This window comes from Accipiter gentilis, chromosome 8 (genome assembly GCF_929443795.1).
Source record: "Accipiter gentilis chromosome 8, bAccGen1.1, whole genome shotgun sequence".
NCBI classification, from domain to species: Eukaryota; Metazoa; Chordata; class Aves; order Accipitriformes; family Accipitridae; genus Astur; species Astur gentilis.
Window position 1 is genome coordinate 1,880,379 of NC_064887.1, and position 23,568 is coordinate 1,903,946.

The 23,568-nt window shown below is 43.4% G+C and overlaps 2 protein-coding genes across 4 annotated transcripts; one reads left to right on the plus strand and one right to left on the minus strand.

Moving 5' to 3' along the window:
- Window positions 1-970: 970 nt before the first annotated feature.
- On the plus strand, window positions 971-9,139 carry RPE65 (retinoid isomerohydrolase RPE65). The gene is made up of 14 exons (XM_049808616.1): window positions 971-1,060; window positions 1,768-1,850; window positions 2,223-2,373; window positions 2,979-3,086; window positions 3,179-3,320; window positions 4,003-4,150; window positions 4,438-4,519; window positions 4,876-5,008; window positions 5,131-5,270; window positions 5,914-6,043; window positions 6,445-6,559; window positions 6,664-6,758; window positions 6,867-6,978; window positions 8,341-9,139. The coding sequence occupies exons 1-14, from the start codon at window positions 1,050-1,052 to the stop codon at window positions 8,490-8,492; spliced, it is 1,602 nt and encodes a 533-aa protein (XP_049664573.1). The 5' UTR covers window positions 971-1,049; the 3' UTR covers window positions 8,493-9,139.
- Window positions 9,140-9,381: 242 nt separating this feature from the next.
- LOC126042035 (biotin-dependent 3-methylcrotonyl-coenzyme A carboxylase beta1 subunit-like) lies at window positions 9,382-22,547 on the minus strand. 3 transcript variants are annotated; one of them, XM_049808614.1, is made up of 13 exons: window positions 22,517-22,547; window positions 21,771-22,097; window positions 19,896-20,092; window positions 18,600-18,778; window positions 17,570-17,650; window positions 16,972-17,150; window positions 15,342-15,534; window positions 14,398-14,489; window positions 13,322-13,478; window positions 12,447-12,569; window positions 11,671-11,819; window positions 11,143-11,224; window positions 9,382-9,558 (listed from the first exon to the last, which is right to left on the minus strand). In XM_049808614.1, the coding sequence occupies exons 2-13, from the start codon at window positions 22,091-22,093 to the stop codon at window positions 9,475-9,477; spliced, it is 1,839 nt and encodes a 612-aa protein (XP_049664571.1). In that variant the 5' UTR covers window positions 22,094-22,097; window positions 22,517-22,547; the 3' UTR covers window positions 9,382-9,474. The 3 variants fall into 3 exon arrangements, with proteins under 3 accessions (XP_049664571.1, XP_049664570.1, XP_049664572.1); XM_049808613.1 differs by having other exon boundaries at window positions 22,511-22,542; XM_049808615.1 differs by lacking the exon at window positions 22,517-22,547 and adding an exon at window positions 22,343-22,426.
- Between the last annotated feature and the right edge of the window lie 1,021 nt (window positions 22,548-23,568).

Consider the following 23,568-nt stretch of genomic DNA (forward strand, 5'->3'; position numbering starts at 1 on the left):
GCACCATTGTTTTCATAGATGTCTACTCTTACTAGAGGTGGTTTTTTAAAGCGATCTTTGAGCTGTCTCTGACAGTGGCTGCTGTGCTGCGTGTAAAACAAACGATCGGGTTTGATATCTTTCTGACTGCGTAGGGCTGTTAACACCCCGTGTAAAAATACTCCTCTATGTGCATTAAGTCTTAAGAAATCTGCATTTACGCAGCAACTAGAGCTGCTGGCGTGTGCCCCTGTGCTGAAACACACTAAATAAAACAAGTGGGAGGAGAGGGGAGACGATGGCCGTAAGCAGATGGCGATGTAAGAGCAGCCATCGCGGATGATGATGCTCCCTGATGCCCTCCTGGCTGCTGGGTAGGGGTTCGGTCTTGCTGTCCTTGTACCAACGTGCTGAAGCCCGCAAAGCCAGCCTTCCACAGAAACCTAGGACGGAGGGAAAAACTGGTGGCTGATGCATACGGGAGGTGGAAATGATAATATTTGACGCTGACATCTTCTTATCTCTCGGTGTCTCTAGTGTCACGTCACTCCCCGGTGAAGCACTGATCCTCGATATGCAGGTGCCGAGGAACGCTCTGTTACACGGGATCGAGATGCCTTTGTGGGAAGGAGCCGTTCCTTGCTGCCCTCGGTCCATGTCGGAGCTGGGAAGGTCTCCCTGCAGCGCAGGGCACCGGTGGAGAACCGAGTGGCCTTGCCAAGTGCCCGGCGCGACTCCAGCGTGCTCCGTTTCACTCCTTTCTGGTTTGTTTTTTGTGTGTGTGTGTGTGTGTTTTTTTTTCTTTGTAATCACTTCTGCTTGGGAAGAATTTAGGTCTCAGAAAAACATTCAAAGCCCTTTTTTGTGTGAATGGCAAGACAAAACCTCTCAAAGCCCCGGGAGGATTTCGGTGGTGAAAGCCGGCTCTGTTCCCGGGGTGCGCTCATTGGCAGGGGCGGTTTCGGGCACGGGGCTCCCCTCGGCAGGGCTCAGCGCCCCATAAATACCCAGTGCAAGGCTCTCGCCGTGTGCTTGGCTGCCGGAGGCTCAGGTCCTTCATCGGGGAGAAAATGTACAGCCAGTGAGTATCCCTGCGGGCTTCTCTCTATAGGAGCAAGTCACCGGTTGTATCCGTGGTTCAGCGTTGGCTGGGGGGGTTGCTGGGAGGCTGGGGGTCAGCACGGTCCGGAGGAGGAGGCGGGGGGGGGTGGGGGGTCCCTGTGGGGGGGTGTCTGTGCTGGTACATCCCATGCCAAGGCGATTCTGGTCCAGGGGGACAGGGTCACTCCCAGTCCGTACTAGGGAGGGGAAGGAGGGTGCCCTGCACGACCTGTGTCTGCTGTGTCTTTGTGGGCTCTGCAGCAGGTAAAATTGGAAGAAACAGTTCTCAGCTCCATGCTCAAGTATACTTTGCTTAAAGAAAAAAAATGGAAAAAAATGCTTATCCAAGACCTGGGCGCTACAAGTTCAATTTTGCTTCTGGATGCTTCAAGATATCCTGAATTTGTGGGTGAGGGTGCTTGCCTGCAGGGCTGTGGCATGGGCTGTCCCATCGCTATTCCCTATTCCTCCACGTGCTCAGGACGGTTCGCAGGTGGCTGCCGTAGCTGGTCAGAGCCCTCGCAGCCTTCCCTCCCGTGAAGGCTGGAGCTTCTCCCTCCCGACCTCTCAAGTTATTTGCAAGTCACAGATTAGTCCATCCAGAAGCAAAAACCCCTCCTTTGGCAGGGGGATGGTTCCAAAACTATGCCAAAACTGGGCTAACCTCAGGTCTGCTGGCCCTTTCAGAGTCGAGCATCCCGCTGGAGGCTACAAGAAGCTCTTTGAGACGGTGGAAGAGCTGTCGTCTCCGGTGACCGCCCATGTCACAGGTTGGTGTGGGCTCCCTGATCTCCTCCTGCCCAGCTTGTGTTCTCGGGAGCTCGTGGGCCACCAGAGCTCGGAGGATTTACAAGGGCTGGAGCACAGGGTTGGAGGTAAAGGACCTAACAGGGTGGCTTTTTTGGGGGTAGAGGAAGGACAGATTGGACGGGGGATCTTTAGACATACCAATGCTTGACATCTTTGGTCAGTCTGTGGATGAAGAAAGAAAGAACAGTTCGAAGAGCCCACGCACTCTTAAAAGCCAAGTTTAATAAACATTAAAAAAAGTTTGAAGTTTCATCCTTTTTGTTGACACAATAAAAATTACTTGGTCTGATTTGCTGTGGGCTGCGCACGTACCAAGGCTGCATCTTCTGCAGGCAGGATTCCCACCTGGCTGCGAGGAAGCCTCCTGAGATGTGGTCCCGGCTTGTTCGAGGTGGGCGCGGAGCCCTTCTATCACCTCTTTGACGGGCAGGCGCTGCTCCACAAGTTTGACTTCAAGGAGGGGCACGTTACCTATCACCGAAGGTACGTGGCCATTTTCTCAAGCAAAAAAAAAAAAAAATAATAACGAAGCATTTGCTTGACCGTAAGCGCTGGGGACGGGCTCTGCTGCCCAGTACGTGGGAGGCGCCGGTTATTTCAAGTCCGTGCGGTTATTGGAAGAGCTCTAACGGTGAGATCACTAAAACCAGCTGAAAATAACTGAAACTTACTCATAGTTAGCAGAAATGCAACTTTTTGTACAAATTATAAAACATCTGGAAGGGAAGGAGAGGGAGGGCTGGATGTAGCGGCAGTCAGTGACAGAATTACATCATTGTCTGAAAACTGGAATGTGTTTTCAGTTAAAAGCTGCTGAGCTATCAGCTTTCAGGTGTTTGGTGCAGAATGTTTAGACAAAATGCTGTATTTCCCATCAGCTTCAGCTCTCCGCCGGCCATCCCTTCCTGGGGCCGCGGTGGGGTGGTTGTTGCTGGACCCCATGTGCTCCAGATGCAATGTGAGGCCACAGGGACCTGCGGCTTTTGGAGGTCTCATGGGGCTCATCACAAGAATATTCGTATTGTAATTACATAGCCCGTTGCTTTTTTTATGGCTACCCCTGCAACGCGTCTTCTTGCCTTCCCCAGGTTTGTCAGGACTGATGCTTACGTGAGAGCGATGACTGAGAAAAGGATCGTGATAACAGAATTTGGCACCTATGCATACCCAGACCCGTGCAAGAACATCTTTTCCAGGTACCTTGGGGCTCTGTAGAGATTGCGGCGATGTCCTACGGTGCTTCCACTTCCAAGCAGCCCCTGACTGCCTGTCCGTTTTCTCTGCTTAGGTTTTTCTCGTACTTCAAAGGTGTGGAGGTCACTGATAACGCCCTCGTTAATGTTTACCCCGTCGGTGAAGATTACTATGCCTGTACTGAGACCAACTTTATAACCAAAATTAACCCAGATACGTTAGAGACAATTAAGCAGGTGGGTCTGTACTGTGCTTCTAAATAGGTTGAGGAGTACAACTAAAATGAAAGTGTTTAATAACAGGCTCTTACACCACGGCAAGAGTTGGGGTTTCTGTCAGAGAGAGGATGCAGAAGCAGCCAGCTGTGAGGGTCCACGAGAGCAGAGTCAGAACCAGCTTGTAAATGAACCCGCTGCTGCTGCTCTGAGTAATATTGCATTAGGAGGCGATGGGGGTCCGCGGTCCGTATCCTCACGCTCGGGTTGGGGTTTGCGACCTGGAGCTACGTTGCAGCCTGGCCGAAGGGGACCGCAACCGGAGGGCTCCTACCAAAGCTTTACTGCTGCCTTCATCCACATCGGAGCCGAGCCACATTTACCCCACAGAACTGTATGTAACGTAGAATGTGTATTTTGACATTTTTCTTTGCTCTGTTACCAATGTCCAGCCTGTGGAGCCTTTCCTTTTGGACCCCAGGATCCCGAACCTCTCCCTGTAACTGTGTCAGCTCACCCGACCCTCTTGAATCGCTTGGCTTTGCTGCTCTCCTCCTTTTCACAAAATGGACAGTGGTTTGGGCTTGCAGAAGAGCTTTCCACGTCTGGAGTGCAGACGTATTGACCTGAGACGCCTTGCAGTGCTGGTGACTTCCCATGTCCTGCTAAGAAAGCTCCTGACTTTCTCCATCTTCTTCTTCAGGTGGATCTTTGTAAATATGTGTCCGTCAATGGGGCAACGGCTCATCCCCACATTGAAAACGACGGGACAGTTTACAACATTGGCAATTGCTTTGGAAAAAATTTCGCGCTCGCCTATAACATCATACGGATTCCTCCGCTTCAGGCAGGTCAGTCAATCCCAGCCTCTGAGCGACCTGAGAAAATCTCATCCTATAAATAACTTTTTTTTATCCTTCGAACAAGTGGTGTCATCAAATTACTTCTTTTTTTAATCTTCTTTAGATTTTATTCGCCTTTTTTAAGTAACAGCAATTTCATCTTTAACACACTTCAAAGCGGTTTCCAAATCATGAACTTCCTTTATGCTGAAGGCAGAAACTTGCTGGGCAAACACTATAAATACAATGTAATTTTGGGTGAAACCCTCCATAACGCTTCAACTGTCCCGTTCCAGACAAGGAAGACCCGATGAACAAGTCGGAGGTGGTGGTGCAGTTCCCTTGCAGCGACAGGTTTAAGCCCTCTTACGTCCACAGGTAACGTTTCGTGGGGTGGGTAGCTTGACGGTGCAGGTTGGCTGAAAAGAGGGACGCTGCTCACGTGTGCCACGCGGCGCGTTCCCGCTCCGAGCGGTGCGCGCGGGCGAGCAGAGTCCCCTTTTCCTTCTGCGAGCGCACACGGGTGGGCTGTGCGTGTACAGCGATGCTGGCCTGTTCGTGCATGTAATCAGCAACTAAAGTTAGATGATTTCCCAAAATCAAGATGTTTATGTTGCTGTCATTTTAAGCGATGATCTGCTTGCTATATCCATTGCTTAAGACTGACTACTACATAGTTTTTGTCCAAACTAACTACAGTGAGCCTGATGGGCTCCCCGTACGTTTCCAAACAGCTTCGGTCTGACTTCGAACTACATAGTGTTTGTTGAAACACCAGTGAAAATCAACCTCCTCAAGTTCCTCTCCTCCTGGAGCCTTTGGGGAGCCAACTACATGGACTGCTTTGAGTCCAACGAAACCATGGGGGTAAGCGGCGGGTCGTACCAAACTGGGCTGTACTGGGCAGCCAGTCCTGGACTAGGAGGTCCATCGTTTTGGTTTCACCTTTGTTTCTCTGAGCCTAAACCAAGCTGCTGCTTGCTTTTCAGGTCTGGCTTCATGTGGCAGAGAAAAAGAAAGGCAGGCTCCTCAACATCAAATACCGCACCTCGGCCTTCAACCTTTTCCATCACATTAACACCTATGAAGATAACGGATTTCTGATCGTCGACCTCTGCACCTGGAAGGGGTGAGTGTTGGTAGTGCCGAGCCTGGAGGCGGCCGAGGGTCCCTGCAGCGTCGTGCCTCCCCCTGCATGAGCTGGTGGGGGCCAGCAGAGCCCCAGCACCAGACAGGCTGGTCCCTTTCCCGTTGGAATCGCCCCTGACACTCGCACCAACTCCTTCCAACCCATCTAAATAGTCACGTGTGGTGACACATAGAGCGTGGAAGGTATCCAGAGGTGCAGAAAGCCTGTTTGAAACTCATTTTCCAAGAAAAAATTGATTTTTATCTTTAATTTGCCTTTATCTTTAATAAATGTTACTGAATACCCAAGGGTTGATGTTATTTTGGCTCCTGGGGCTGCAATGAGCAGGATCTGGTTAAGGTTTGAATGCTGCTTTTCTTGTGAACGCAGAAAAATGTGGCACCAAAAGGGTGATGCCCAATCCCGTGTTGGCTGCGTAGCTGGGACGCCCTGAGCTGAGCTTATCCTGGCCGCTGCCGCAGGGTGCTTGGGTCTTCCTCGCAGGGTGAGCGCACACACGGCTCGCTTCTGCCAAGGACTTGTCTTGCTCCATTAAATTCTAGGAAAAAAACCAGCTGCATTTGAACGCCCTACACTTGCAAATGACATCTTGGTTTCTGTCTATGATCCCGTTTCTGTGCAGGTTCGAGTTTGTTTACAACTACCTCTACTTAGCCAACTTACGAGCAAACTGGGATGAAGTGAAGCGGCAGGCAGAGAAAGCCCCGCAGCCTGAAGCCCGCAGATACGTGCTGCCCCTCAACATCGACAAGGTACCGGTGCCGCTCCAATGCCGGTGTCTGCTCCTCCGAGCATCGCTAGCACTCTGCCTGGCCCCATTTAATTCCAATTAAACATTTTAAGGGGGGCAGGGGGGGGAACTTCAAGTATGGGTCTTCAGAGAAACTTTTTATTTTCTTTAGCTGATCAGTGTTATTCTATTTCCCGTGTGTTGTAAAAAGGCTGACATACAGGACAGTTTTAGCAATAGGCACTCATTGCACTAAGAAAACAGAAGAAGTGGCCACCCCTGAGCATGTTGCCATTCCGCAGCTGGATGAGGTTCTGCTGCGCATCACTGCCTTCACTGTTCAATGCAGTTTGCAGCGAATCTGTGCAAACAGACTAAGAAATTTGTTTCTCCATTTCTCTTGGGTATTTTTCTTTGTCCCAGGCTGACACGGGCAAGAACTTGGTCACCCTGCCCTACACGACCGCTACGGCGACCTTGCGCAGCGACGAGACCATCTGGCTGGAGCCAGAAGTTATTTTCTCAGGGCCTCGCCATGGTACGATGACGACCCTGAAGCAGAGCCCGCGGTGATGCGAGTACCCCCTGCACTCCGCATCCCACTAATCCTCACGTATATATATATTTTTTTTTTTATTGTAGCCTTTGAATTTCCACAGATCAATTACAAGAAATACGGTGGGAAACCTTACACGTATACGTATGGGCTGGGGCTGAATCACTTTGTCCCAGACAGGGTAACTATCAACAAACTGGTGAGGCACATCTTTTCGATGAGCTTTCAGTTTAAAGACAAAAAAAGAGTATTTCTGAGATGTGGTGGTTTTGTTTTTTCCCACCTTTAGCTTTGTAAGCTGAATGTTAAAACCAAGGAGACCTGGGTGTGGCAAGAGCCGGATTCGTACCCATCGGAGCCGATCTTTGTTTCCCATCCGGATGCCCTGGAGGAAGATGACGGTAATACTGATTTTGTTTTGGTCAGCGGCATCGTGACTTGGAAAAGCTCGTGTCTGCTGGTGCCAGGGGCTGTCTGCAAGGCTGTGCCAGAGACGGGCACTGGCAGAGCCCACAGGCAGCTCCCAGACGAGATGTGCCTTGTTCTAGCACTGGTGGGAAGTTTCTGAGGAAACATGGGAAAATTAAGACTGAATGCAAACAAAGGAGGAGAAAGACCTCTAGGTTTAGGTGATCTGTTGTCATTTCCTAGCCTTTTTCCATCGGGAACGGCAATATTTAAAGAATTCCAGGTGGCAGAACTTTGTAAAATTTGAACCTCTTTTAAACCAAGCATGTTTTCTATTGCTAAACCATCCTCCTTGTGCAGGAGTAGAGCGAATTCAGGCTTTGTCACTCGAGGACAGGTAGTTATATTCATGCCAAGCACCATACGCATTTCTTCATGCATCCCCAGCCCTGTGCCTATTTTTGAAGGTGAGTGGCAGCACTCAGCCTGAGAGGGTGTCCGCTTATTCCCTCAATTCCTCATCTCTGAACAGGAGTATGGGAAGCTAGGAGAAGACTTGGCTCTGCTGAATTTAAGAGCATATTGCATAGCCAAAATACTTTATATTTCAGAGCGAAATTGCGTATCATCTGTTCCCAGTTCAAGAAAGTACTTGTGCAACGGTTTAAGTCCCACTGAAATGGAAAGGTTTTAAGCTTGTTCTTAAAAGCTTACCTTAACTGAAGTAGACAACGTGCATTTTAGGAATATGCTTAAGCCCTTCTCACTTCCTGGGACTTAAGCCCATGCAGCAGCACTCTCTGAAAGCTGCGTTAACACCAGGCTTCATGCTCCTGTTTCTGTCATCTTCCCCAAGGCTGTGTTTGATGCTGTCACAGATTATGGTGTATGGTTGTTCCCATGTGTTGACTGACCCGGAGAAGTACACAAATGAACAAACAACCTAAGAGCCAGGATGTCCCATCCATTCCACACAGGGACACCAGGATCCAGAAATGGGTATCTTGTCACGTTAAACCTCAGAAGCAGACTTATAATTTATAAATTCATTCATAATGTTGAAAAAATTAATGGACAAATCTGATATACATTCCAGTACGTGATGTTTGGCGTCAGCCCCTGCAATAGCTTTTCATAGTTTGTTTTCAGAACAAAAACATTTCTCGCGGTTTTAAAAAGAAACTCTACAGGAGCTAGAACCCCAAATAGGATGAGAAACAAATAAATAATCATCTCACTGTCTACTTCAGAACTGATGAGCACGCAATAATAACGGGATTTGCTGGTGTCCCGTGTGAAGCAGCCCACGGGGAGGGTACAGCAAGGACAACCTTCTTGTTTTTCTCGCCTGCCAGGGGTTGTGCTGAGCATCGTGATCAGCCCGGGCGCGGGGCCAAAGCCCGCCTACCTCCTGATCCTGAACGCCAAAGACATGAGCGAGGTTGCCAGGGCTGAAGTGGAGGTGAACATTCCCGTGACTTTCCACGGACTCTTCAAAAGAGCATGACCGCTGCCTGCAACACATTGGGTTAGGTTTGTTTCAGCTCCGAAAAGGTGCAGTCTCCGTTTACAAGCACTCAAATGACCTAAATTCCTTCAACATCACTTTTTATTCGTATGGCTACGTAATTGAGATTGAGCATTTCAGTTTTGTTGATGATTCTTCAAAATACTTAACCAGGTATTTTCTAGATACACCTTTTGGTGTTATTTCCAGAGGTGCAGTGCTAAGAACTCTTGTACAGTTAAAACAACACAAGTTTGGGGCACAGGGCTGGGGTTTTTGTTTTTACAAAATTAAACCGTGCAGCTGTGGCACAGTGAAAGATGCATGGAACGGCACAGTGTAAACTCAATACTTGCACACACAATAACATTATGTATTAGTGTCTCTGTGCTCTGTTACGTGCTTTGAGAAAACGTAATTTTTAGCCTATGCTGAAATATTAAGGATCTAAATCCCCTCCTGGTCACTCCTTTAGTTTCCTCAGAGTAATCTGAGCGGAGCCTTTCCATAGCTGCTTTGGAAATCCGAACTGGCCCGCCCAAGGCAGTGCAGCAGGCAGCATCTTGTCCTTCACTAAGGCTGAAAACTGCACACACTAGCTTATGTGTTTTCTCTTTCCCATTTCTTTTGTCAAAGTGCAGTTTCTTGAGTTCTGAATTTCATGCTAAAACATGAATATGAAAAAAATCAAGCAATTGTTACCACTTGAGATGAACTTGCTTCCTTAGAGTGCTAAACTCTCAGCTTAATCCTTCCTTTTCACAAAATAAATTTTCAACTAATGTAGTAAGAGGCTATGGTTCAAAATACAAACTTATTGCTAATAGACTTAAATCCAGGATTCTTGTTTGTCTGCAGTGGTTTAACATTTTTATTAATGGTATCAAACAATTAGAAAATAATTTACATTAAAGATTTCTAGTACATGGTGCTAACTTTAAAAGGCTGATTATTTGAAAAATAATTTGAAAAATGGCTGCAGTTACATTCTGATGACAGGATATTGACACGGAGATATGACCTGGTACTTCTGCTGTTCTAGAATCTCTAAGCACTGTGCAATTACCTAATTAAAAAAAAAAACAAACAACAAACAAAATAAGCAATGAGCCTCTGAAACAAAAAATTAGTAAAACTTACTAGTTATGCACTCATTCAGTAATACATTTGTTCTTCCTTTCTGCAAAACAATGAACATTTAAAATGAACGGTTGTTGGCTGTAGCATTAGGGGAAATAGCTGTCAGTGTAACTTACCCCTAGGGCAGGGGAAATGTGAAGGAAGAAACATCCTCAGGATCCCAAAGTTTGTGCTGCATACAGACACCACTCAACCACTTTAAAGTCACTGTGGTGACAAGAGAATTACTGTTGGAGCACTGGGAAGCTATTTTGCTGTAAACTCTGATGAAAATATATTATGTGATAATCCCTTTCTGTTATTACATAGCTATGCTCCTAAGATTCCCCATCGCATATCAAAAACGAGCAGAACATCCTGCTCTTCCACATCCATCTTTTTCTAAGAAGTCATCTTTCTCGGTGTCTTGTGGCAACAGGGATTGAAAATACAGAACTGGTTTTGGTCTTTCAAAACAAGGTAATTCTCAATATTTCACTGCTACTGGAGCACACACTGTCTTTTAAAAGCCTATTTAAAAAAAAAAAGCACATAAAAGATCTGAATGAGCACATGCTGTCAGTTCAGACAAAGCTAAACATAAACTCCATCTGTTAGCAAGAACTGAGATAAAGTATCACAACAATATTTTAAAAAACAGCTACACATGCAAACATGAATTGTGGTGTGCTGGTGAAAATTACCTGAGAGTAACAATGATTCGTTTCAACTATCATATATTTTCTTTTCATGTGTAGCTCCTAGAGACAAGGTAGTCTTGGGGCTCTAGTACTAGAAAATACTTCTCAGTGTTCTCCCATCATCAAAGTTCCCATAAACCCCGCAGAAAATATTTAATGTCTATGTAGTATCATAACTATGTACCATATTTAGAAGGATTAACTGATAGCAGGCTATATTTGTGAACTTTAAGTAAACAAGCTTCAGAAGTGCAAAGAACATTTTAAGTATTGCTAATAAACAATCCAACAAAGAAAAATAGAACAAAGAGGGCAGATTTCAGAAAGAATCTAACGGAATGGATGTCTGCCAACTTAAAAATAAATAAAAAGCGGGGGGGGGGGGGGGGGGGCATCCCAAATGTAAGCAGCAAATGACGAGCAGGAAGAAAAATTCGCAAAAAGAAACATCCTAGGACAAAAGAATGGGCACAATGTTAACGGTGAAGAGCCTGAAAAACAGTGAAGATACGGGGGATTATGCGAGACCGAAAAAAGAAAGGATTTAGATACAGAATCAAATGGTAAAGTCAATTAAGAGGTTCAGTGAGGAAATGCTGTAGTCAAGTAATCAGAACATAACCAGAATTCAACAGAAACTTTTTGGATAGACTAATTGGGAAAAAGTAAGAATTACAAAGCTAAATTCCACCGAAAAGGGAGTGAGAAATGGGAGACCCAGTTCTCGGAATCAGCATGCTGCTGACCTTGAGCGAGTCATAGGCTTATGCATTCACCACAAGATCCTTTTGAGATGCGAGAATAAAATGTACTATAAGGAAAAAACCTACCTTTCTAGTGTTTTGAGGTAGAATTACACCATCATCCCAGAGTCTGGCAGAGGAGTAAAATGCACTGCTTTCTTCCTCTAGCCTGGAGAAGACAAGAGTATTAAACAAGCTTAAAAGGACAAAAATGTAATAAAAACCATCAGGCCAGTAAAATAAAATCATAGATGAAAAAGGCACATACTTCCATCTCAAGTGAATGTGCAATACTACTGTTAAAATTAATCAGAATCCAGCAAATAATACATAACTGATCTGATCATTCTGCAGTACAGATGATGACCATTGTTTAATATACCGCAGAATATCTTGATTTGGGGTTGTATGGTTTGGGTTTTGAGGTTTTTCTGGGTTCCTTAAGAAGATCCTAAGAACAGATATAGGATTGCATGGAAATTTAAAATATTTTTCAGTAGATTCAGGTTTGCTTTATTTGTTTGGGATGTGTTGATCTGCAAGATGAACAAAAGTAGGTAATTTAACTAATTAAATCCCAGTGTAACTGCAAGGGTTTATATTTAATGTCCTTACTTTTCTTTCAGATGTTCTAGCTCTGATTCATCTCTTGTACAGTCATTGTCCCCAGCTTGTGGGACTGTGGAGAAATGTCTTGAATCCACAAGAGCAACTCTTGCATTAGGCCACAAGAACAGAAAGTTCGGACTGAACGATCTCCCACACTACAAAAAAATGCACAGTACAAACTCATTGAAATTAATCACAAAAAGATGGCTGTAGGATGACACAATCAAGTTCAAGGCAGAAAGTTATACAGTTTAATTTGTAGAGCATTAATGATACAGTTCCTTTACTATTACAGCTACAGCTCCTGTGTCAGTACAGACACCCTGTGGTAGCAACCATCACAATCCCCATTGCCTTCAATACTGCTATTTTATTATTTCATTTTTCCTCCAAGCACTTGCATGTTTAATTCTGAGCAAACAAAGAGCCCTATTGCACTTACCAGCAGTATGCACAGCACACACTCTAGCACAACTAAAGGAGACGCTCTCCTTGATCACTGAAAAAAACCAGCATGTGCTAAGAAAAAGGCAGGATTGGCGCCTGAGTAAGGACATTTTCAGATAACCTGTTTCTTTAGAACTGGCTCTAGATTCTTAGAGGCAGACCAAATTTTCTGTAATCACACCTTCTGATGCATTTCTTACTTTAAAAGTAGTTAAAATAATGAATTGAGTTAAATGTCTGCAACAACAGTTGACTTTTAAAAAGGAAGTGCTGTGAAATCTTGGTATAGTGTAAAAAATCTATTACCAAACCCGTTAGATTTATGCCACCCGTACCATAACATAGCTTTCACTCCCGTAACAGCCACCAATTACAATGGTTATTTTGGGAACAGCAGCACAAGCAACAGCAGCCATCATGGAGGCCTGGGCTTTTAATCTGTTGGAGTGAGCCTCTGCCTGAAATAAAAATAAAGATTTCAGATCCTTTAAGTTTTTCTCCTAGATTCCCTCCACTCCCACCAAACTTGTATCTCTAAAACATTAATTTCTTTACAATTCTGTAGGATTGCTTCTTCCACAACAGTATGACAGCATTATGAACTACCATAGTCCATTATGCACTTCTTTTACAATGTACATGAGCAAAACAATTGTAACCAGTGTGCAAAAACCTACGCTGCGGTGCAACCCTAGCTCTCCCAGGCATTAGCAAAGCTCAGATACAACAGAATTATGCCAGGCTTTGTCTTAAGTGCTGGTGACAGTTGGGAGGAACAGGGCTGCAGAAACAGTCTCTGCTCAGAGAATCTGATGTAGATTTTACCATGAGGCTATCTGTAGCCCAGGACAAAACATACTGCACTTTAATGCCTTCACTTTTCTAAAAGAGAAATATCTATTTTTCTGTGGAGCACAGTGGCATCAGAAGAATCGATAGGCTGTATTTCAATATAAAGTGCACTATAAACTCCAAGTTTTACAGCTTGCACGCCAGCTGGACAGTACCATTTTAGATAAGCATAGAGGCCTGCTTAAAATTAGAATAAAGTGAGAATGCTAATGGAAAGATTTAAGAACAAAGTAATTATGAAGCTTCTTGGTTTAAACCATCAAGAGTGGTTTAAAAAAATAACTTCCAAATGTAATCTTAAACAGAACAGGAACTAGGAATTTCTTGAATTAAGCATATTGAACTACAAATGCCATACCTGTGAGATGCTCGTTGGCTCTGCTGTATGTGGAGCAGTATTTTGCAAAAAGAGGATGGGAATGCTTCGCTGACTGCAAAGCTGTACGAAATGGCTACCCTTGAGAGAAGCATCATGAGACAGCTCTCCATTGTTAGCCACTATCCCCACCAAGTGCCTACAAAACAGACACGTGAACATTTTCACTTTTGAACCTCACAAATGATGAAATTGTAGCTCAATGTTCTGAAGGATGGAAACATAAATATCCATACACACACACACAGATCTGCCCCTTACAAAAATTCAGAATGTAAAACGATGCACATACATGTGTCATTTCATTCAAGGACACACACCCCCCTAGCAAATAAGAAGTCTTACAGCACTCTTGATACGTAAAGCATAGGAGTATTAACATGGATTAATACCCAGAGGGCACGTAAAGCTATAGATGACCTGTCAGAGTTTACACTGCAAGACAACATGCAAGGTGCAGGACTCTGGGCTCTCTCTAATTCCTGTAACATACAACATAACAATCTGCAGTGTTTATGCTTTCAACCTAAAGAGGCTCTAAAAATATATTTTACTACCTTTTTTTAATCATTTTAATATGCTTTGACTAGAACGTTGTATGCTTCATAAACGTTAATAATACAGTCTGATCTGAATTATGCAAGGTTTTATTGTATGAGCATTATCCCATCTCCATCACATGGGAGAAGGGATGACAGCTTTCCACTCAGTTCAAGAACGAACACTTTTAAAGATGCTGTTTCTTATTTCTTAAGGAATCTGCTGAGACTTCAGTGTTCCAACTCTCTGGCTAGTAGTTTCTGTAAACAAATCATTTCACAAAGTCATGAAAACCATTCATTTGTAATCACTCTCTGCTGCTATTGGCCTGAGACATGATGAATTCAGAGCTCAGATAGAGAAGATCAGGCTATCTAGAAGTATTTTATTACCAATTCTTGACTGACTCAAAACTTCATAAATGTTGTTATTAGAATACTGTAACACCTGAGAATGATATGAAAGCTATTTAGACAAGTATGTCCATACATTTTGATAGTGAAATGTTATAGCCTTACCCTTCCATGTGGCCAAATCCTGTTACTAATGTTGTTCCATAATTAGCCTTGAATTCCTGGAATCTGCTTCCATCCATCAGACGGCTTAGAATCTGCAAATAAATTATTACCAACCGTGTATTTTGAGCTAAAGTTCAACTCCAAAATTACTTCAGTGTTACAGAGGACAGTTGTTCATGTGCATACAAACGTTGTAAAAAACCCAGCGTGTGCACTTACAGTTTTTGTGCATAAGAAACACTCAGCAGCATATTGCTCATGCTTTTTTCAAACACAGTTTAAAAGCTGCCTTCAAAGCTACACTGCTTTCTACAGTCAGTCCCCTTAACTGTAGGAATTTACCCCTGGAAAAATACTGGATTCGCATCCTTGGAGACTAAATCTCTTCTAGTACAACACAATGAAAATAGCGTGGGCAGCTCTGCATGTCTCTGCTGATGTATTAGCATCTGTCCCAGCGTCAAACAAGTTTAATTTGAGCTTTATTGCTTTTTTCAGTCAGTATTTTCATTAAGCATTTGAGTTACAAGATAGAGTCTTGACTACTTGGATAAAAAAAAAAAAAAAAAAAAAAAGGCAGGGGCAAGGGAAAACGGGACACTAAAGGGGTGCACATTCTCAAGGCAGCCATCACACTACAAGACATACTGACATAACAGCATCTCAAACAGTGCCTGGAAACAGATGGGGATCAGCTGGCATAATCTGTAATTATCTTATCTCTAGCAGGTTTTCATCTTAAATATTTCCTATAATTCTACAGAACTGTTGCCATTCTTCTCTGTTGCAGACCCAAGAGAGTTTGGCAACTGATTAGGTAACAATACAAAATATCTCAGGTACTTCAGGATTCTCCAAGAAAGAACAGCCAGTTGCCTGTTAATCTGTAGCTACTAGATAGAGCAGACTGAAAGGACAAAGGAATACAGTATCTGTCACCTTACCAGTTTCACAGGAAGAGTACACCTATAATCTTGCGGTGCCAATCCCAAGAGCTCTTCAGAGCTATAGAGAGGACTGTCATGCTCTATGACCTCCTCTGGCAGTGGATCGTAATTTAATGTAGAAATAACATTTCTAATACATTCATAGGCTTCCTTTTCTGAAGATGCAAAATGGTCAGTACAGCCACTGACTCTAGGAGAGAGAGCAATATTAATTAGTATTGAATTAATGAAATCTGTGAGTCTCCAAACTCCCTGAAAATACTGATTTTGTTCCTGTATGAGTTGGAAGCAGTAAGTCAGTGGAATTTCTGTGCAATCCAACCCCAAAACAAATTCACAGTAAGAAGTTCTTCCCTGTGACTTTTGTGTTTACCTATATTAAAGAAAGACCTTTGAATTTATTTTCGTGACAATGTTGTTGCGAACAATATAATAAAGAGAAACTTTAAAAATTATTTCAAAATAAGCACTTCCAGCCTGGATATAAAGACAGTAACTTATTACATGTAACACAGTTATCCGACTGTCACACTAGTATTTGGTTTTGTGAGAAAGATATAGAATCTGGTTACCATACACACAGCATAGAATGCCAAGAACAAAGAAGCAAAGCCACCCTTTTCCCCTATCTAGAAGGGAATAACTATTTTGACAACTACAGAAATTTCTGACAGAGAAAAACAGCATTAAAGAAATAGTTAGATAGCTACTATCCAGTTTATTGCCTGTTCGTTCATCTCCTGCTATGAAGCCCTCTTTATCAGCAGAGGCAGGCAGGCTTTCCATTTCCATTTCTTCTTTGCTTCAGGTACTTTTACAAGCATTCAGATTTTAGAGTTAGTCTAGTATCTTCAGAAGCAGACAAGACAAACGGAAAGAAGTCATACCACCTCTCCACTCATCAGTTTAGGGAAGAAAAAAGAACTTCTTATGCATTTTCCCCATCATCACAACTTTTTTTTTTTAATATATGTATCCTGATAATGTTTACATTAGGAAAAGAAGTGATACCATTCCTCTTCTATAGCTGGTCCCTCTGAGGCATAGAGAAACTGACTTGCCTGAATTTGTTCAGAAAGTATGTGGAAAAAATGGGGAACCAAAACCAGATTTGTCTAGTCCCTGCTTCACCCCATAACATCACTTAATTTTAATTCCATTTGGCTGATCTAACAAAAAAAACTGTACCTGAGAAGGAAAGCAAACTGTGTAATAATAGGTTCTACTTTTGGCCCTGATCCTGACCTCTGTACTTATGTGAGATTTCTCTCAGAGAGTATGTGTGTGTGTATATATATATACATACACACACACAGTGGAAGTGCAAAGTTCCCGTGGACAGTAGTAAAGCTGAAATTACAATGCTGTGTTACTTTTTTTATTTCAGAGAGTTATACCTAGCCCCATGATATTCCCACATATGTAACTGAATACCACCAACCTTTATAATAATTCATCTATCATATCAACTGGGGGTTTTTTCACTGCATGTTTTTCAGTCCTTGAGGACCATATTGTATCCTGTCACTGGAGTAGCTTCAGTCACATCAATTTAAAATAGAATGACAGTTTCTTTAAAGCTAAGTATGCAGAATTCTCTGCTACTTTTGAGACTTATTTCACATACTCAGAGTGAAGCTTGGCTCCTCCTAGGTCCTCGGGAGAGACATATTCTCCTGTAGCAGCTTTTACCAGAGGTGGGCCAGCAAGGAACAGTGTACCGATTTTATCTATAATCACAGTTTCTTCTGCCATGGTTGGAACATAGGCACCTCCGGCTACACAGGAGCCACACACCACTGCCACCTGAAGGACGCAGAAACCAAAACAAATCAAGATGCTGGAGAGCGGAGAATGGAAAGACAAAAGCATTACCTTTATTTCACAAACACCGAAGACACTAAATAGCAGCATGGGGAACAATGAACTAGAGATATAAATAACAGCATGAACAACAATGCTGGTTTTGACAGTTCAATGCTTACTCTGAAATAACCTAGTGATCTGATGCTTTTCCATCATGATCAGTTGGTAAACACTTAGAAGATGCTTAAGGCTAAAGCATTCTGTTATGTGAGATACTATTTGAATCTCCCTTCCCCACAAATAGAAAAGGTGAGCTTTAGGAATTTTTTTGCATGTTTGAGAGTTAGAACAAAACTTTTTTTTCAGAACTCTGTTGATCACATACACTACACTTACTTGTACTCCAAATAACACTGTACCTGAGGGATTCTCATGGCAGACATTATTGCTTCATTGTAGAAAATTCTGCCACCGTGTGACTTGTCAGGGAACAGCTCTGACTGACATTACAGAGAAAAGACAGTGTCAGTATTAACTACAAAAGCCAACGCTTCCTCTTCACTCCATTCATTCACAAATGCGTTGTAACCCACTCTGGGAAGGTCACCACTAACAATCATACCTGAAACTTTCACATACAGCAATCACTACTGTATTTATTCCCCTTATACACTATGCAATTCCACAAAAATACCCATGTGTTTTGAAAGCAGAGGTAAATTTCATATTTTTTTGTTAAACCAATTTATTCTGCACAAATTGAGACTGTAAACATGAAGGAGGGGAAGCTCACGTTCATACTTTATCTGTGAAATGGCTTCAGCACAGTTTTCTTTTCTACTTAATTTTTGATGCAATTCCTTAAGTCAGGTAAAAACTTTTTCTATGTGTTTGCTTTCAGTCTGGAGAGGGAACAACTATACTCTCTGTGATATTATGACCTCTGTACATTGGAAAGTAACCTGTGCAAAATCTCCTTTTACAGTAAGAATTTCACAAACTACATTTTTAAAGGCCACAGAGGTTACTGCATTACAAATGTAGTTACTGTGATAACAAACATTACAATGAAATACAGAGTAATTTTACAGATACTGAAGTTGAAAATAGAACCTCAAACAATGTACCGATTTATTAAAGACAGAAAAGCATTTCAGCACACTGAGGAATACCCATGCTTGGTCAGCACTTCATCTCCCCACTAATATTCAAGTTTCTAAACTTTGATTAGATGCTAGATGCAAAATTAGCCAAAGCGATCACTATTGTTATAGATGGTCAGATCATCTCCCAGACTCCTAATTGTGGACAAAACTCAATTTAAGTATAACAGACAAGGAAAGTCAGCCAGCCAAGAAAACAAAACATAAATCTGAGGTTTACTGCTAAACATTAGTATGATTAAAATAAACGTAGGTATTTTCTTCTGTGAAGTGGTTCCAATATTACCTGTAGTGGTAGGAATGCTCCCCCACTGTCAACAAGGTACACAGATAACAGTCTGTTCTGCATGGCTATTTCTTGAGCTCTTAATTGTTTCTTCACTCCAATCGGATAAATAGTTCCTCCTTTCACAGTTGCATCGTTTGCCATGAAGACACACCAGACCCCACAGATTTTGCCAATTCCTGTATGTGGTACCACAGATACTTATCAAGACTCTCTAAAATACCACTGATGAAAAAAGGGGACCAAATTATAGCTAGGTTGTTCTTTCAGTAATACTGTATCAAGAAGCTGCAAAGTAAGTTGCAAATACCACATAGGGAAGAAATCTTCTCTGAATAACAAGCTGAAAGCTAATGCTAATTTAAAAAAATCTAAATTACAGAAGACAGAACTTGAAATAAACTTACTCCTGGTGACAATATAAGAGAAAAAAATACACAGTTTGACTTCCAACTCTTGAGACAACAGGGAAGGCAATTAAAAATTACCTATATAAAACTGAAAAATGTAGCCTTCTGTGACAAAAGATAGGATTTCATACTGTGTTCTTCTAGTTACTTTTTAAACTGGAACTGCTCTTCAAAATGCAATGAAAAGACTTGTCTATAATTTGAAAAATATTACAAAATAAATGTCACAGCTCCTGTGTCTCTCAGTAACTTGGTCCCCTTTCCTTTAACAGACAACAGCTGATTTGACACATCATCCTAAATTTTTTGAGACAAAAATCAGCAACAGGTAAGTAGAATAAATTACTAAATCTAGAAGAAATGAAACAACTTTTTTCTTTAAAGGTTTCTCCCAGATTCCCCAGCAAAAATCGCAGAAGAGTAACACAGCAGTGGCTGAACCCTTCTATGTTGGGAGCTGCTACCGGATAGAGCTGATGTTCACTTTTCCTAGGAAAGCACGTTCTTAAAATACTAAAATATTCGATAAACCTGATTATGTGCATCCTTTTTCCTTTCCCAGTAAGAACAAACACCTTAACTTCAGTGAACAAGGCTGGTTACTCTGGGAAGGTGTGCAGCGCATACGGAATGACAGCTAATGTACGCTGCCTACAATCACTTACTCATCACTGCAACCAAACAGCACCTCTCAAATTATATTAAGAATCATGTTGGTTCAAAACTCTTCTGGGCTGCGTCTCCAGCATGGGCTGCTCAAAACAATACCCTCAACCCATATCCTTCTTTAGCTCCAATACAAATCATATTTAAAGATATGAGCAATGAAACAAATGAACTTCATCAATTTCCCATTACTTCTAATATTACATTCGCTAGCATTTACCAGTAAGGCACCCAGCAGCAGGGACATCACCATACGGCATATTGAGGCCTGCCAGTGGAGACAGCTCAAGAAAAGACTCATCATCAAGTAGCAACTTCAGGCGTTCACGAACAAACAGCTTCTTGTTTCTCTGAGTATGATGCAAGATGGCATTTTCTCTCCCTCTTTTACTGACCGTCTCTAGCAATTCTGAATATCTGATTCAAAAAAACAAAGTTTCAATTAACGAAAACCACACAAGTTACCCTTTAGCAGATTAAACGTAGTACTTGGATGTATTGCACAGTTTTCATATAAATGGCATGAGAATGAAGATGAACTCACATTTTCGGATTATTGTTTCTTACAAAGTGTAATAAAAAGCAAAGGTATGTTCTTTAAAGCAAGCATTTTCGTTTCGTTATTCAAGAATTGTCTAATAAGGACAGAACATTTGTATTATTTCATTCTTTTTTCTATCTGCAGTTTATGTTCATAGCTAGTAGACATTATTAAATCCATATCCTCCCCCACGTGTTGCCCATATGCACCCAACACATGATATTTCACAATACATGATCATACTTTTAATCTCTGCCAGCAACCCCATGAGCAGAGTTCTGACAAGGGGCTAATCATCAGCGACCAACACTGACTTTGAGAGATACTGCCCTACAACATTAGCAGCTATTAATCACTTGCAGCTATTAATCAGGCTATAATAATTTGCTAGTCCTAATTCATCATGGACATTTACCCTCCATGTTCCAGCTACTCTAGGGAAGAATCCAGTCAAGGGCTTCCTCCTTCAGCTCCCCTCAACAATTTTATCTGACAAAAATCAGTAACTCGGAAGTAGAATAAATCACTAAATCTAGAAGAAATGCACACTCTACAGCACGGAAGATACACTTTTAAAGTAGTGAATACTGCAGCACCATTACAATCATCAAGAGAGGAAGTGATTACCAAGTGTTATTGTCAGGGCAGCATCAAGTACAGATAAAAAATTGAAAAAACTGTAAACAAATGAGGTATCTCGAATAATTTTGGTCTTAAATAAACCAGGTTCTTCATTTATTTCAAATAAAACATTTTTTGCCAAGATGGATCATCTTTAACTAAAAGTACTGTTTAACCTAACTATTTATGCACCACTCTGTACATGACTCCATTACCTTATTATGGCTTCCTGCAGACTGTAGAGATTGAAAAACCTCAGCAGAAAAAAGCTAAGGATTTTTAATAATGCCGTAAATGCCACCACAGGAGGGCACAGTGTGTTTTCTGTAGCTTTGCTTCCAGCTCATGTATCAATCCTCTGAACAAAGGCGTTTGCATTTTTGCCATCTGATCTTTAAGGACAAACACATAAAATACATTTTCCTGCTTTTATCAGTGAATCACGATTAATTGCAACAACCGTCACCTACTCTTTCAGGAGGCATCTGCAAATGTGTGAGTCACCATTTATGTCTCTGCATTAAAAATCCAACACAAAACCAATTTTGTGAAGGTCTAGAAAAAATACTTCTTGGCAATATATGCAAAAAAATGCCACATGGAACTATTTTAAATACAGTCTGCACCTAGATTTAGGCATTTCAGTCACCATTTAGGCACCTCTTTGGGGGGGGGCCTGAAATTTTTAAGTGCTGATGCTTGTAAAATTCACTCTGCAGAGAAGCTGCCTGAGAAAAGAGCTGCCAGGAAACTAGTTTAACCTTCAAAATGGTTAGGTAAAAGAAACAACTTTTTTTTATTATTATTTTTTAATCTCCGGACTTTTTAATTGGCATTCTTCCTAGGTGAAAAAGCTCCGAAAAGTGCCCGTAGGTAACTCTCACATCATCTCACAAGTCACGTTTTTGAAACAGCACAAAACCAGTTTATTACCTTTTAATAACAGCCTCACTGTTCCTTAGATTTTCTTCAAACACATGCCGATACACAGACAGGATACGTCCATCTAAAACTGGGTAAGTTTGGGCCCACCGTCTGTATTTTGCTTTGTTGCTTCCCAAGCGGCAGGGAAGCACGTCGTGTGTCCTTTCCAAGCCCTGATCCTGCAGGATGTGTGCTGGCTGTTTACCACGATGCAAGTCCCTAGACTTTCTTTCCAACACGCGATTTTTTAAGGTTTGTAACCTTGGGAGCAGCGGGGATGCGGCGTTGGGGGACAGTCTCCCAAAGGAGCGCAAAGCGACAGTGTTCCACATGGCCCTAAGAGAGGGAGAAGGGAGAAGAAACGGCATTTACTGACCAAAAAAAAAATAATTAAACTCCAGATTCCCTCAGCCGGCGAGGCGAGGCGAGGCGGGCGCCACGCCTCAGGTCGCGGTGCTGAGGGAACGAATACCCGCGGTTCCCGCCTTGCAGCACGCAGGTCTCCCCGGCTGAGGCGGCGGGGGCCCCGGGGGGACGAACGGGGCAGGAGTAAGCCGCCGGGAACGGGAACGGGGCCTGACCGTGGGCCTGCGGGGGGGGTGGGGGGGGACGGAGCCCGGTCCGCCCCTCAGCGCCCGTTCCCGGGGCAAGCGAGCGGGGGGACCCTCCGGCGGGGCTCCCCGGCCGGCCTGCCCTCCGCTGCCTCGCCTCGCCTCCCCTTCCCTCCCCTCCCCTCTTTCCCCGCCGACCCTTACTCGGCCAGCCGCCGCGTAGCCGTCCGGTCCGGGCCCGCCTCTCGGGGCGGCCCCGTAACCCACAGGGCGGCCCGCCCCCGGTTGTCCTCTGCCCCGGGTGGCCGGGCCTGCCGGCGGGGCCTTGCTGGGCCGCGGGCCCCGCACGGCGGGAGCGGGCTGGTACCACCGGCTGCTGCTCCCGGAGGAGCCGTGCTGGGCCCCCGGGGATCCCTCGGCCGTGCCCTGGCCCAGCTGCTGTCGCCCACCGCCCTGGGTCGTCCCCCGGCCCCGGCCCCGGCGCCGGTTCTCCTCAGCGGGCCTCTGCCCTCAAGGGCGGGCTTGGGAGCGCGGGCAAGAACGGTAACTTCACCTCAGAAAGGGCTAAACGTTACAAAAAACAGCACAGGGAGCAGAGCGGGTTGCCGCTCCAGGAAATAAGTGTGATTCTATACGCGGGGGCGCCTGTCTGATTTGTAAATTATGTGTTGCGGGGCAATATTGAGCATTGCGGACCTGACGGTAGCCTCGGAAATAACGCGCAGGTGCTTTTCCCGCCTTAAATACAGGCTGGCCGCAACGCCACTCCTCTTCAGCACGCTCGTGGGCGACATTTTGAGTGACGCCATTCCTCTCAAGAACGGTTGTAAGCCCTTCGAAGCTGTAACTGCTCAGTCAAAATGCCTAAATGCTTTCTAATTAAGTTTATCATTAAAATATTAAAATGAACTTGGATTTTTTTTTTTCCTTCCATACCTCATCCTGTGCCTGGGCTGCTTCATTCAGTTTGCTATTGTTAGTCATGGCATAACCTTCCAGAAATTACTGTGCGTTGCCTTTAAGCGACTTCATTAAAATGCATTCCTGCCAGAGAGCTCTTTATCCATACATATTAATAAGGCTTCGTAGCGATAATTAAGCGATGACTAATGTTTTCGTGAATGTAAGTATCCAGCATAGGCAGGAGAAAGAATTTGTAGGTAAATAAGTTCTATATGTTATTGAAAAATAATACTGACAAAATTATTGACAATTAAGATTTGCTGAGCTATACCAATTTAAAATAATCTTTTTTT

What these genes read in the sequence shown, in the direction of transcription:
- LOC126042035 (XM_049808614.1), bottom strand. Translation starts at nt 22,093, where the DNA reads ATGTGGAACACTGTCGCTTTGCGCTCCTTTGGGAGACTGTCCCCCAAC. An exon ending in GGAGCCAAGCTTCACTCTGA is followed by an intron (nt 15,535 to 16,971) that starts GTATGTGAAATA and finishes TCTCTCTCCTAG; the next exon opens with AGTCAGTGGCTGTACTGACC. An exon ending in CTAGAACATCTGAAAGAAAA is followed by an intron (nt 11,225 to 11,670) that starts GTAAGGACATTA and finishes TGTCTTCTCCAG; the next exon opens with GCTAGAGGAAGAAAGCAGTG.
- RPE65 (XM_049808616.1), top strand. An exon ending in CACGTTACCTATCACCGAAG is followed by an intron (nt 2,374 to 2,978) that starts GTACGTGGCCAT and finishes TGCCTTCCCCAG; the next exon opens with GTTTGTCAGGACTGATGCTT. An exon ending in AAGCCCTCTTACGTCCACAG is followed by an intron (nt 4,520 to 4,875) that starts GTAACGTTTCGT and finishes GTTTCCAAACAG; the next exon opens with CTTCGGTCTGACTTCGAACT.